General features: G+C 37.6%; 2 protein-coding genes across 6 annotated transcripts in view; one reads left to right on the forward strand and one right to left on the reverse strand.

Moving 5' to 3' along the window:
• PDE7A (phosphodiesterase 7A) overlaps positions 1–12903 on the forward strand; it is a 121209-nt gene extending 108306 nt beyond the window's left edge. For 2 of the 4 annotated variants that reach the window (XM_020288824.2, XM_020288825.2), the window contains exons 12-13: positions 546–626; positions 4333–5016. In XM_020288824.2, the coding sequence (XP_020144413.1) occupies positions 546–626; positions 4333–4538 (287 nt within the window). In that variant the 3' untranslated portion in view covers positions 4539–5016. Of the gene's footprint in view, positions 1–545; positions 627–4332; positions 5017–7229 lie in introns of those variants that run through there. The other 2 variants (XR_012920218.1, XR_012920219.1) reach the window with 2 other exon arrangements.
• Positions 12904–13045: 142 nt separating this feature from the next.
• MTFR1 (mitochondrial fission regulator 1) overlaps positions 13046–14764 on the reverse strand; it is a 57142-nt gene continuing 55423 nt past the window's right edge. For both annotated transcript variants that reach the window (XM_012737192.3, XM_076005263.1), the window contains exons 7-8: positions 14156–14324; positions 13046–13221 (exon numbers count right to left, since the gene is read on the reverse strand). In XM_012737192.3, the coding sequence (XP_012592646.2) occupies positions 13153–13221; positions 14156–14324 (238 nt within the window). In that variant the 3' untranslated portion in view covers positions 13046–13152. The remainder of the gene's footprint in view (positions 13222–14155; positions 14325–14764) is intronic.

A 14764-nucleotide genomic window follows, 5' to 3' on the forward strand; every position in this document is an offset into this window, starting at 1 on the left:
AGTGACAATTCACAGTAGATGTTCATATAATCAGTAATATACAAATGGAGCTTCTGTTTTGAAAATTAGTAGTCCTCTTTTGGAATGATCAGATGTATATATTCATTTATGAATACACATGAATATATATAGGTTAGACTTGAAATTTTACCTCTACAGAAAGATTTCCCTGAACTTGCTCCATCCTTGTCATGTGTAGAGGTCCATATGAACATGGAGGACATTATTTTTGGATCTAGGAATCATTTCATGCACATTTCTTTTTAAAATCCACATTGTGAATTAAAATGCTGACAGAATTACATTCTTGGGTAGCACCTAGTAAAAGCTTTTTAACTCTTCTATTTAAATAAATGGTTACCAGCTTGGCAACCTTTTCCATGTGTAAATAACTTACATTTTAAAAAGAACTAATTAAGAAGCTATCCTCGTGTGAGGATTAAGTATGTTTTTCCTAAGAAATTTACAGATATGATGGTTTTAGTTATATATTTAACCAATAAATGTGTCTCATACTAATGGTTTTATCTTTTTCTAATTTATAGGAGATATAGAAAAAAAGTATCATTTAGGCGTGAGTCCACTTTGTGATCGTCAGACTGAATCTATTGCCAACATCCAGATTGGTAACTATACATGTTTAAATATGGCTGGTTAGAAAAATGCCACTGATTTTAATTTTGTCAAGAAGAGAAATATATTTGAAATAGAAAATATTAAAATTATACTCATTTCCATTTTTAAAAACAATTTAAGTAATTTTATCCTTGTTTTCTCTTATATGGCTCTTATAATTTACTCCCATTTGATCTTAGGTCGTAAAAAGTATAATTTTGGAGAGTAGGCAACAATAACTTTGTTTCTGTTCTAGAACTGAAAGAATACATTATTTGCCCATGTGGAAAGTTCTTCCACATAATTCTGGGATTGCCATTTAAAAATGGAAAAGTGACTCACTGAGTGTGATCGTTTTGTGAAGACTAGTTTCCACTACTGCTTCCTTTTCTGACTTTTTTTTTTTGAGATAGAGTCTCACTTTGTTGCCCAGGCTAGAGTGAGTGCCGTGGCGTCAGCCTAGCTCACGGCAACCTCAATCTCCTGGGCTCAAGTGACCCTCCTGCCTCAGCCTCCCAAGTAGCTGGGACTACAGGCATGCGCCACCATGCCTGGCTAATTTTTTGTATATATATTTTTAGTTGGTCAGTTAATTTCTTTCTATTTTTAGTAGAGACGGGGTCTTGCTCAGGGTGGTTTTGAACTCCTGACCTCGAGCAATCCGCCCGCCTTGGCCTCCCAGAGTGCTAGGATTACAGGCGTGAGCCACCACGCCCGGCCTTTTCTGACTTTTTAATCATTGCCTATTGATTAGCTCTAACCCTTTAGTATCCTATGCAGGCCTCTTCTAATTAGCCTCAAATTCTCTGCAACCATCTTCCCCCACCTTCATTGACCTATGTATGGCAACTTGGGACGCTTCAGTGTTCCCGGATGTGTGCTGCTCCTTCACTCTCTGTGCCTTGCCAGTCCTTCCTGTCTCCCTAACAGAGTCCTTCTTCTTGAAGACCTGGCTCAAATATCACCTTCTCCAGAGCCACCCTCCAATCACTTCAAGCAGAGTTAGTCACTCCTCTCCTAGGAGCCAGAGCACTTGATACATCTCGCTCATGGCCGTGCCTTGCCTTGCCTTTGGTTGGTATTCCTGAGGCACATGAGAGCTACTTGTTGAGCGAACTATTAACTACTATAGAAAGCATAATTAAATGTTCTGTGATTGAAGTTCATGCAGCTTGTTGCAGAAGGGCATAGGTAGGATTGTGTGTGTTGGGGTTTGGGTATAAAGATAGGGAAAGGTAAGGAATCGAAGGAGGAGTGTAATGTTGGTAAGCTGGTGTTGAGTACGGCCTTTTGAGGATTAGGTTGAACATAGTGAAATGTGTACCCAAACTTCAGAAAGATACGGTTTCTAGAAATTCAGCAGATGACATAATACCATGGCATAACACTCTGAAAGGAGGTCCGTGCTATGGGGTGAAAAATTCAGAAACATAATTCTTGTCAGTGCTGAACAGACCTAGAGTGGGTGGTCAGAGGGACGGGGTAAGATAAATGATCATGATAGTTGACACCTACTGACTCCGCACAACAACCCAGGAGGCAAGTGTCCCCCTTTTTCAGATCCTTTGTCTACTTCACACTGTTAACAGGTGGTGTTGGGCTTCAAATTCAGGTCTTTCTGACGTCAAATCCCAGCATCTTAACTACCACACTAAGTAGTGAATACTATTACCCAGCCTGGGGTCAGTAAGTCCAACTCATGTTTAATACAATTCCCTTCTTTGATAGGAATACTGATTCTGTTGAATAAGAAAATATGACGTACTAGATAAGAATAATGCATTTGACAAGGCATCCTGTGAAATCTGCGAGGATAAAGTGGGGGTTTGGGGGGGCTGGTGCAATTAAGTAGATTCACAAATGGTTGAACAGCTGGGCTCGAGGTACTAATTAATAAAGTCCTGCCCTCCGAAAGAGAGGCTGTGTCCATGGCTCTGGCCTATTCATGTTCATCAACTTATCTACTTAAGATCCAAAAGAAATTTTAGGTTAACACTGAGCCGGAGTAATAGCTAATTTGTTGGATGCTACAGGCAGGATCCCCAAAGATGTCAACCAGTTGGAACAATGGAAGGAATGAAATAAGATGAATCTTGTAAAACTTATGATAATAAGGCTCTGCATTTGAGTACAAAACTCCATCTGTTCATGACTTAACCGCGGCACGCAGGAAAGACACGGCATTGGGTGGCCGGCTCGATGTGACGCTGTGGTGTGAGGATGGCTGCCAAAAGCTGCTGTGTTCTTTGACTATAGTGATGACATTTTCTGTTTGCTATCTCATTTTCTTCACTAGAACATAAGCTTCTTGAGGGCAGGGGTCTGTCCTCTTCCCTGCTTTTGCCCCAGCCCTCCAGACGGTGCCTAGCACATAGTAGGCTCTCAGTTAATATGTGCGGAGAGAATGGACCAATGAAAAAAAGCAAGCTTTATTGAAGATATAATTCCTATTTCAGATACCATATTTATGTTTGCTTTAAAAAATACAACCATCAGGCTGGGCACAGTGGCTCACACCTGCAACTCCAGTGCTTTGGGAGGCCGAGGCAAGAGGATCACTTGAGGCCAGGAGTTTGAGAGCAGCCTGGACAATATAGCGAGACCCTCTGTCTCTACAAAAAACTTAAAAATTAGTGCATACTTGTAGTCCCAGCTATTCAGGAGGCTGAGGCAGGAACATTGCTTGAGCCCATGAGTCTGAGGTTACAGTGAGCTATCATCAGGCCACTGCACTTCAGCCTGGATGACAGAGCAAAATCCTGTCTCTTAAACAACAACAAAAAATTAAACCACCAGACACATATGACTTTCCTGATTAAAAGTAGTGAGTGCTAAATTACTTTAATTCCAGTGAGATTTTTATGTTGCCTAAACGTAACCTATGTTGTATGTGGTTCACACAGTCTCATGCTTCAAAGAACAAGTGTTGCATATGAAGAAAATTTAAAAAATTTAAAAACTTACATAAGCAATGATAGAATTTGAATGTATATTTTTCCCATCCTTATTAGATCAAAATCTTAGGAAGATGTTATTTATGCTTAACATACAATATGATTCGATTGATAAGCTATGGGGCTTCTTTTCACCATTAAAGGATCAAAATACTTAAAGTATTTAAAAAAATAGATCCCTGGTACATAATTGGTGTTCATGTTAATAATTTTTTAACCAATCTCACCTGTTATTTTTAGACTAATTAATTCTTATTATGAGTTTTGGCTGTATATATTGAGTTAAATGAAATGATCAATTGTAATCATGAACAGGTGTGAAGATTTCCATCCCTGAAGGGATAAAGCAATAAACCACCTCCAGCTCCACTTCAGCTGAGACCACAGCACCCAGTCCTGGAGGCGTCTCAGTCTCCAGTTGTTGCACTGGAACTATCCCTCGAATTATGTTATGCCCTGGTATCCTCCGAGTTGATATGGCCACTCCGTTTGCTTAGGTAGAAGAATGCAGTTGTGCCACTAAGAGGAATAACCAGGAAAGATCTGGTGTATTTGTCAGTTCACCTTTACTTAAAGTCCCATTGAGTTACTTAAGCAATTGATTCTTCAGAGAAGATATGTAAATTACATGCACACACAAAGGAATCTTTTGAAAAATAAAATTAAGGGAATATTAGGACTAAAGAAGGTTAACACTGTATTAGATGTTTTAAAGATAAAATTTCACCACGTGTTAATAACTTTCTTCTCTAATTTTCTCAAGGTTTTATGACGTACCTAGTGGAGCCTTTATTTACGGAATGGGCCAGGTTTTCAAATACAAGGCTATCCCAGACAATGCTCGGGCATGTGGGGCTGAATAAGGCCAGCTGGAAGGGACTGCAGAGAGAACAGTCCAGCAGTGAGGACGCTGATGCTGCATTTGAACTGAACTCACAGTTATTACCTCAGGAAAATCGGTTATCCTAACCCCCAGAACTAGTGGGACAAACTGCCTCCTGGAGGTTTTTAGAAATGTGAAATGGGGTTTTGAGGTGAGAGAACTTACTCTTGACTGCCAAGGTTTCCAAGTGAATGATGCCAGCCAGCATTATTTATTTCCAAGATTTCCTCTGTTGGATCATTTGAACCCACTTTTTAATTATAAGACCTGAACATATAGCAATATGCATTTGGCTTTTGTGCGAAACCTTGAATGTGCAAAGCCCAGCAGGAGAGAACCTGAAAGGAGTAACAAAGGAAGTTTTGAGGTGTGCCACGTGTTTTTCAAAGCATCTATTCTCCGTGAAACTTGAACTGAATCTTTCAGCAGCAATCTCTTGGAATTTAACCAGTCTCATGCAACAATGTGTATCTTGTACCTTCCACTAAGTTCTCTTTGAGAAAACGGAAATGTGAAGTGCCCAGCCTCTGCTGCCTCTGGCAAGACTCAATGTTTACAAACCAACTCTGAAAATACTGGTTCTAAATTGCCTTGGAGCATGATTGTGAAGGAACCACTAAAAAAATTTAAAGATCAAACCTTAGACTGCAGCTCTTCCCCCTGGTTTGCCTTTTTTCTTCTTTGGATGCCACCAAAGCCTCCCACTTGCTATAGTTTTATTTTGTGCACTGGAAACAGCATTTATGATAGAGTACCGCCAAGCTTTCACTCCAGTGCTGTTTGGCAATGCAATTTTTTTTTTTAACTATTAGTTTTTCATTTGGGGCGGGATGGGAAGACACCAATGTCCTAGCTGTATTATGATTCTGCAGTGAAGACATTGCATGTTGTTTTCACTACTGTACACTTGACCTGCACATGCAAGAAAAAAGGTGGAATGTTTAAAACACCATAATCAGCTCAGGGTATTTGCCAATCTGAAATAAAGTGGGATGGGGAAGTGTGTCCTTCAGATCAAGGGTACTAAAGTCCCTTTCACTGCAGTGAGTGAGAGGTATGTTGCGTGTGAATGTATGGATGTGTGTTTGAGTGCATGTTTGTGCATGTATGACTGTGCATGTGTTATGTTTATCCATGTGGGAAATGATTTGAAATGTAAGCTTTTATTTATTATTTTAGAATGTGACATAATGAGCAGCCACACTTGGGGGAGGGAAAGGTAGGTAAGCTGTAACAGATTGCTCCAGTTGCCTTAAACTATGCACAAAGCTAAGTGACCAAACTTCTTGTTTTGATTTGAAAAAAGTGCATTGTTTTCTTGTCCCTCCCTTTGATGAAACGTTACCCTTTGATGGGCCTTTTGATGTGAACAGATGTTTTCTAGGACAAAATACAAGGACTAATTTTAAACTTAAAACATTCCACTTTTGTAATTTGTTTTAAATTGTTTTATGTATAGTAAGCACAACTGTAATCTAGTTTTAAGAGAAACCGGTGCTTTCTTTTAGTTCATTTGTATTTCCCTTGTTACTGTAAAAGACTGTTTATTAATTATGTTTACAGTTTGTTGCAACAGCCATTTTCTTGGGAGAAAGCTTGAGTGTGAAGCCGTTTGTAAAAGGCTTTGCCATACTCATTTTAATATGTGCCTGTTGCTGTTAACTTTTGATGAATAAAAACCTATCTTTTCACATTTTTATCTTTGATATTTACCGTATAACTCAATCCTTTGGAAATCACAGTGCTAAATTACAAGGAAATCAAAGTCAGCTTCTTGGCTCCTGCATTCATGCATCAGATGTTGGTTCAGTCTGAGCTTATCTACTATTGTCTGCACCTTAGGAGTGAGCACACTGAGCCCAAGCTGAGCCCGGTGCAGGTTTGCTCTGTCTTGACTAATCCAGGGTACAGGCCAGCTTGGACCAGGCCTTCTGCCTCCATAGTCTTTTGTTCCCACAGCTGGGAACTGACATCAGCAACTCTTACAAGTACTAAAACACTAGCTGTGTTTATTTCTGTCATTGGCCTTTTAAAAATAAGAAGTGGCCACTTCTACTTGATTGATATCAGTGTCAAGAAAGGTACCACTGTACCTCTCCTGTATCTTCCCAGATGCAATTCAGTAGAAGGCATATAAAGTTTTAAACCAGACATTATTGTCATTACTGACAATGTATAGAACAGTGATGTCCAATAGAAATATAATGTAAGCCACGTAATTTTCAATTTCTAATAGCCACATAAAAAGGAAAAAGACGGAATTAATTTCAATAAAATTTTATTTATTGTAATATTTCCAAATATTTTATCATTTCAGCATGTAGTCATTATAAAAAACAATTATCAATGAGATGTTTTACATCCTTTTTTTTTTTTTGGTACTGAGTCTTTGAAATCTAGTGTGTATTTTTATACTTACAGCACATCTCAATTCAGACTAGCCATATTTCAGGAGCCCACTATTCACGTGGCTAGTGGCTACCATATTGGACAATGTGGATATAGAGGTCTAAGGGCAGTAGAGTGTTACCTGGGGAAGGTCAACTGGCCCCTCATATGCAGTGGTACCACCTTGGCAAATTTGATGTACCTGGAGAGTCTGATAAGGATCCTTAAAAGCTCACAGACCCAGTTTGGCAGCAAATAGAAGAATGGACCATCTCATGGCAAACTCACATTAACCAAGCTCATAGTAACAGATATTTTTTTTTTGAAAAAAGTGTCAATATTTTCATTTATAATAAGAAATATAACTATCAATTATTCTCTCCCTTTAGGCAAATCTTCCTGGGAAGCCAAATTATGATCAGCTGGTTACTTGGTGAGCACAGATTCTGAGCAAGGAAAGCCAAGTTGCCTCATGTATCCATCTCCCTATCAGGATATACCTGCTGATATTCATGTTTGTGGACCAGGGTACCCTCTTCCCCTGGAAGGTGCTACAGATTCTCTGCCAGCAGTTGCTTCTGCACATCAGCTTCTGATTGGCACATCCATTAGATCCACCATTACCTTCGTCCTTGTTTCAACTGAGCCCACCTAGGCTCCAATCTCCCTGTGTATGATTGCTTACTTCTGCTCCAACCTATTATTTGTCTTGTGGTTTAATGCTCAAAGGATTATCTTATTTCTACATTCTCAGGGGAACACCTAGGTGTTGCTCTCATTTCTTGCCTTCACATATATTAATAATAAACCCATTGAAAATCTGTGTTTTGTTATGTGTATGTGGGACTCTCCTTCTATAGCCCTACTTCTTAATATGACCTATATTCCTTAAACATTTATTTCTCTAGAAAAATTTGAGGGAACAGTTAAATATTTAAAAGATATTTTTTTAAAAGTAAATATGGGATAGAATGCAAAACTGACACAAATTTTCAAGATAAAACAGGAGACTTCAAAGAATTGTTGAGCAGGTAGCAACCCTTTAGGTGTCTGCTCTAGCTTAGGGGTAAAGGTCCTTGGAGAGAAAACTGTGACAAGCCCTAACTTAGAAAAAGAAAAAAATTGGTTCCTGGTCAACATTTGTACTTACTATAAACATGATGGTTTATAATGATCCTCTTTGTATAAAATAAGTAAAAATTGCATTTTATGTCCTTTGCAAACCTGGGATATCTATTTGTACCTGAGGTACAGGTTAGAGGTGCTAGTAATTTCATGAAGATTCCAAAAATAGCCTCTTTTTTCCAAAATGCTTTCTTGGTTTTTATTGAGCTTTCTAGTTTCTTAAAACGTTTACATCAGAGGTTTCCAATGTCTTCAAGCATGTGTATTTCAATGAACAATGTTTAAATACCCTCCCAATCAGTATTTCCTGATTGAGGAAATACACAGTGACCAATAGCTAATATGAATTCACTGTTGCTTTTAAAGAAATGTGCATATTAATCACTATAGTATCCGCATACATTTGAAGCATATACTAATCCTGGTTCCTATGCTCAGCATAGGGTTTACATCAATTGGGTCATCAATAAACATTTGTTGAAAAAATTTGGAATTGCTATGTTTCCTTTATGGCTATCAATACATCACTAAGAGAAATTATATTGAAACCTGTGTATGTTGAAGTATGTGGTAAGCAATATCTGAGTTCCTGTTGTGTGCAGAGCATGGCACTGGATGTAATAAAAAGGATATTAAAATGGCAAATGTTTGGGTAACAGAATAATGTGTACAATGTGTTTGTCATATGACATGGCAGGTTTCTGTATTGTACAAAATGAATAATATGTTGGGTGGCTGTTTAGGAGAATTAATGGTTTAGTTAATGATGAAAATACCACCATTTCTAGTTTTTTAAATTATTAACATCTATGAATGGCAAAAATCATTTAGCCTTCAAATTTAATTCTAAAATATAGTTTTAAATGTTCAGCATGATACTTTTACTAAAATACTAAATTTTATCAATTTTATTTAGTTTTATACCTATACTTTCTAAGTTGTCCTGAAACCCATCTAAAAGTCTGGTAGGATGGTGGGGGAGAGAGAAACTTCCATTACATATTTTTAATATTAGATTTCTTACTGGCTACAATTTAAAACTGAGGCACCAAGACTTAACTGACTTACTGACTCATTCCACTGGTCCCATCATAGTCTTTAAGAAATTTTGTCTTATATTAACATTTATTTTTAAGCTACAATTTAAGAGATTTTTATTAACATAGATTTGAAGTATTTCTTTTGTTGAGCCATGTCCTATAAAGAATCAGGAGACTAATAATTTCCCAAGTTCCTTTATCTTAGCTAAAATTAAGTTATAAAAATTTATCTAAAGATAAGCTTTTTGAAGGAAATAATATAAAGGAATATACTTGTCTTAGTTCGCTCAAGCTGCTATAACAAAGTACTATGAACTGGGGACTTACGAAAAACAGATATTTACTCCTCACAGTTCTGGAGGCTGGGAGTCTGAGATCAGGGAGCCCCTGTGGTTCAGTTGTGGTGAGCATTGTCTTTACAGCTTCACAGACCTGGGTTTGCGTCCTTGGGCAAGTGATCTGATCTTCTGAGTGGCTTCTGAACCTGTAAAATGTCTACCTCTTAAAGTACAACTGTGTACTGGCACATATAAAATGCTGAATCAAGGGTTGCTGTGAGTACTCTCCCTAATTCATTTTCTCATAATCTCTGCTTTGCATAAACTCCTCATGGATACAATTGTACCTCTTGGCATCTTTATTTGAACTCCTGCTAATTGCCTCATTCCGTGGAGGTTTCCTATTCAAATTCCTGGGGGAGAATCTGATTTGAACAGCTCACCAAGGCTGTGTCCTTAGTCACAGAGCAGTCTGTGCATTGCCAGGTGCTCCCTTGCAGAAGGGAAGGCAGGGGTTAAGGAGGGTCTGGACAGCCCAACCCCTGAGACCACTGCCCTACGTACTTCTCACTTCTCTACCCTTATCGCTAACACCAGTATTTCAGAATGACTTCCAAACTATACTCTAATCCTCATCCTTTTTCACCCTTCAAACATGTAGTTTCCACAACGTAGTTCTCTGGAAATATGCCTTCTTTCAGCCTTTGTTAAAAAGCTTATCTGGCCAATGAAGAGGGATGGCCACCAGGCAGCATTACAGAGGGCTTTTTGTACCTTTGGTAAAAACCCTGTTAGGAAGAGTCTGGCCTTTCTCCAGATAAGGCTTTTCTAGCTGGAAAGAAAGAAATTATGAAAGACTTCCCTATAGTAGGTGTTTAGTGTGGAAATGGGAGGTACTATTTGGGTTATTTTAACATGTACCTGCCTGAAAATGTCCAACTTGTATCCTTATGGAAGCCCTCAGTGAGCTTAAGAAGGGGCTGGAGAATCTACCAGAGAAGAAGAGTTCGAGAAGTCACAGGTGTAGGAATATTAAGGCTTCCAGCACACATGATGTGAAGTAAGGAAAGTAGTCTCAAAGGGAAACGTGCATGAGTTCTGGATCCTTAATACTTGGTTATGCTACTTTTATTGTCCTGTCTGTCCTCAAGAAAGAGCACTAAGACCAACGAAGAGCTAGCCTACTTACAAGGTTTACGAAGAAAGTCTATGAAGAATCCTAATTGAAATAGGTTCTCTGAATAGGTTTGAAAACATAGCTCAGAGAATGATAAATCTCTAAGATGAGAAGAGGAAAGATACAGGAACAGGACCCTAGGAATGGATGGAAGCTCATGAGAAATACTGTGATTATAATGGGCATAACAATGACAATGTCTTAAAACCAAGTGTTTCATTCTGCCTGGCCAATCCCAGAGAAGACTTTGTTGGGTGAACTGAAAATTTAAACATCTATCTGCCAGATATCCCACAGATAGAACTTCTATTTTTGGAGAACTTACCAGGACGATGGTTTTTCCAAAGTATTTGTTTCTGCTAGTTCTTACCTCGTGACTTCTTCATGACAAGATACAGAGTGTCAGGAATACAGCAGTAAGATTAAGAGCCTTATGCAGAAGGGCTCATGACTAGGGAAACAACCAGAACTACAGACTGCACGTCCTACCCTGCCATCCCAAGCCTGCACAAGCAAGTGCACAGGATATTGCCTTTTACAGGTGCCAGGGGTCACATGTTCTAGGAGAAATCATTCTATTGGAAACTATGGAAACTTTGTAAAATAACACAACAGTAAAAATGCTACCTTACTTAACAAGATCACATAAAGCTCCAAGTCCAGTGTGCTCTGCCTCTCATATTCTCTCTCTCTCTCTCTATCTCTCTCTCTCTCTATATATATATATATATATGTATAAAACATAAAATGAGGTTCTCTGGGTTAGTCAGAATTCATAGTAGACAAAACATACCAAATTATTAACCCTTCTGAGCCTCAGCTATGAAATTCAGAGTTTAACTTTTTTTTAAGATCTACTGCTTTAGGTATTGTGATGGGTGAGAGAAGATGGGAAAACAGATTTCTCCAATCTCAGAAGTGGATTATGGATTTGAGAACCGTAAGACAACTTGGATACCATATGCCTGCCTTCCTGTTTTAATGCTGAGATCCCTTTAAGAGAAAAAGTGAATGAGAGATGACATAACTTATTTTAAGGAATATATCTCCTCCTGAAAAAAATGCAGAAGAAAATTACTCTGAAAAGCTACGTGTATAATAGAAAAGAATCTTAACCTATTGTAAAGAAAAATATATATATTTATAGGCACTATGGTCCAGGGAAAATAAAACAGTTTGCTTTATTTTAAAATAGTAACTTTTAAAATATTGGAAAACTGGCCAAAATTCAATACTGATACAAATATAAATTTCTTAGGAGGTCAAAATATGTGTCAGGCAAATTTTCCAAATTTCTTTAAAGACAGAATTTAAACCATATAAAACAATTAGAAACAATGAACATCAACATGTATAAAATAAGCCACAGTTCAAATTTAAGCTGAATAACCAAACCATCTAATTACCTCAAATAATTTTCGTTAATATGTAGGAGAACAATGCACATATTTTCAATAACTTAAAAGTGAATGTCTATCTATTCTTCCCATCTCTTAATCCTCTCAGGAAGTATAACTTTTTTTTACTAGATTTACATAAAAAATCCAAATATTTACTCATGGTAAGATATTCTAACATTAACTAAACTGAGTATCAGAAGTAGAAAAATCATGAAGATTTGTCACACATTTAAAAAAATGATAACTTATAGCAAGTTCTCAGAAGACCTAGATGAGAAAGGCAGTTCTCCACTTTGTAATAACACCTATGGTTTATACTGCATAATATAATTCTACAGAATAGCATTTTCACCAATGATAAACAATTACAAGAAATGCATTCGACTATCCAATGTTTCATTATAAAATTAATATTTTGACCAATATTAAAAATTTTAAAACTCTATTATGCTGACACTTTCAAAAATATTAACTTAGCAACAATTCATCTTTATGATGCCATTTATTAAACTGAAAGGAAAAAAGATGGTACATTCTGGGTTTTACTTAAAAAGGGATTTAATTCAATAATTAATTTATCACTACTTGAAAACTATACTTTCTTCCTCAGCAGGGGAGGGCAATGAGGCAAAAGCAGCTTTCCTGGTCCTCAACTTGCCTCTAATGGGAAGCACTGCAGAATTTCAGCAGTGAACATCATCTGGTTCCTATTCAAACCCCAGCTCCAAGAAAATGTGGGAGAGAATCTAAGATGTAAGTTCTGTTCAAGGCATGAAGATTTCAATCTCAAATATTTCACTCCAACAACTTATGTTATACCAGCTGTACCATTATTGAATACTAAATGATCAATGAAAACGAATGAAGGTAACAGTATCCTCATCACCATCATTCTCTAATTTTTACATGAACTGTTTTATATCCAAATATATGCATATAAAACATTTGTACAGATAAATTAGTGTTAAGAATTAGAAATGTGCAATAATATCCACAAATGTCCTTTCTATGTTTTGAAATCTATACAATTATTTAAGACTGGAAACCTGAACCCTCCCAGGATACACATTAAAAACATGTCAGAATACACACATGGAAGTGACCATCTCATACAAGCAAAACCACACTTATAGTGCTTTCGTTATTGCTTAATCCTATAATGAGGCTAAAAAGGAGACCAAGGAATAATACTAAAGTCAAGTGTTTACTAAATAGTGTTGATTTCTACTAGCCAAACAGCCTTCTACAAACCAACAGCAGAAACAGGATAGTCTTTCTCAGCTCATTGTCTATTAGGAGTTTGATACATTTTCAATTAAAGTCTTCATTTTTCCTGTAGACTTCAACATGTGTGGCCCAAACTAGAAAAAAAAAAAAAAGTATAAAGAAAGATACTGGTTCATATAACAGTAATGATATATATCCTCCCCAATCATGGATCAGAGGGCTGAGTATGTTCTGCAGGAAAAACCAAGCAACTACTGATAATAATAAAACATTTATGACTTTACAGGTTGTTATAAACACAAGACATATCAACAGAATGAAAGGTAAAGAGGTAGCCAAACTGCTTCCTGGAAAAGAAAACTACAATCATCTTGGCAATACCCTAGTTTTGTCTAATTTTACTTTGCTAATTAAAGGGAGAAATACAAAGTTTCCAATGTCTAAAGAGTTTCAAAGGTGCTAGAATTTCTAAGGTTATCTGCCTCTCTGGAAATACAAGCACATATCCCCCATGACAGTAATGTCAATAAAGGAAATGTATAAATTAGTATTTGAGAGCTTCTATGAAATCTACTCAATCTCCACCTATGATGTGATACACATCCTCCAAGGCCAACATCAAGTATCACCCTCTTCAGAAGACTCTCAAAGGGTGCCCTGAGAGAAAATGATCTTGCTTTACTTTACATTGCCCTAAGATATAAATTTTATTATACTGACTTTTACTTCATTATGCTTAAATAAAAATATAACCCTGCATGGGAAGATGGAGATTGCTAAGTAGTGAGTTCAGAGGTTTTTTGCTTTCTTCTTTATGCTCTTCTACAAGTTTCAAACTTCCAAATGAACAACTATTACTTTTATAGTTAGATGAATAAAAGTATACATGCTAAACAACGTCATCCTTTTTCCAGCCAGCTGCAATCTACTTGTAGGTAGGGACTAACTCCTCTACCTCATCCCTTTAAGTCTCACAGAGGACACAGCTGAATGACTTGCAAAACATAGGTGCTCAGCAATGGGGTGAATTATCATTGTAACAGGAAAGAAATCTGGGCTAATACTCACCAACACTGTCTCTGAGGTGGCCTCTGACTCAGACTTTGGAACTCCTTTGTCAGCTTCATCTTGGTTATCATTTCGATACCGATAAGCAAATTTCTTTTTCAGAGCCTCTGCTATGAGGGCAGCAGGGTCAGTAGCATCCACTGGCTTGGGCTTTACATCTTGCTCTGACCTTAGAGAAGTGAACAGATACAGGTGGACAGGTCAGTGTGCTGCCTTTTGCCCAACAGCACTCCTCTACCAGCATCACAATTACTCCATAAAGACACTGATAAATACTGCTAGCAGTGAGATGTAAGGCTCAATAAAAAAGCACGTAAGAGTCCAATAAAGAGCACTTAACGTATCTTCAGAACACTGACTATGCGCTCCTTGCAGGCAGTTAAGGTTCCACCCTCCATGCATGTCTAGTGACTGCCCTCCCAAGAACACAGCATAACTTTATTGAATAAAATGACTGAGCAATCACAATAAAGACCAAATGAAAGGACTGATATTTAAATGAAATGGGGACAGGAGAGGTGGCTCACTCCTGCAATCCCAGCATTTTCAGAGGCTGAGGCAGGAGGATTGGTTGAAGCCAGGAGTTCAAGACCAGCCTAGGCAACACAG

Source organism: Microcebus murinus, chromosome 7, assembly GCF_040939455.1.
Source record: "Microcebus murinus isolate Inina chromosome 7, M.murinus_Inina_mat1.0, whole genome shotgun sequence".
Classification (NCBI taxonomy): Eukaryota; Metazoa; Chordata; class Mammalia; order Primates; family Cheirogaleidae; genus Microcebus; species Microcebus murinus.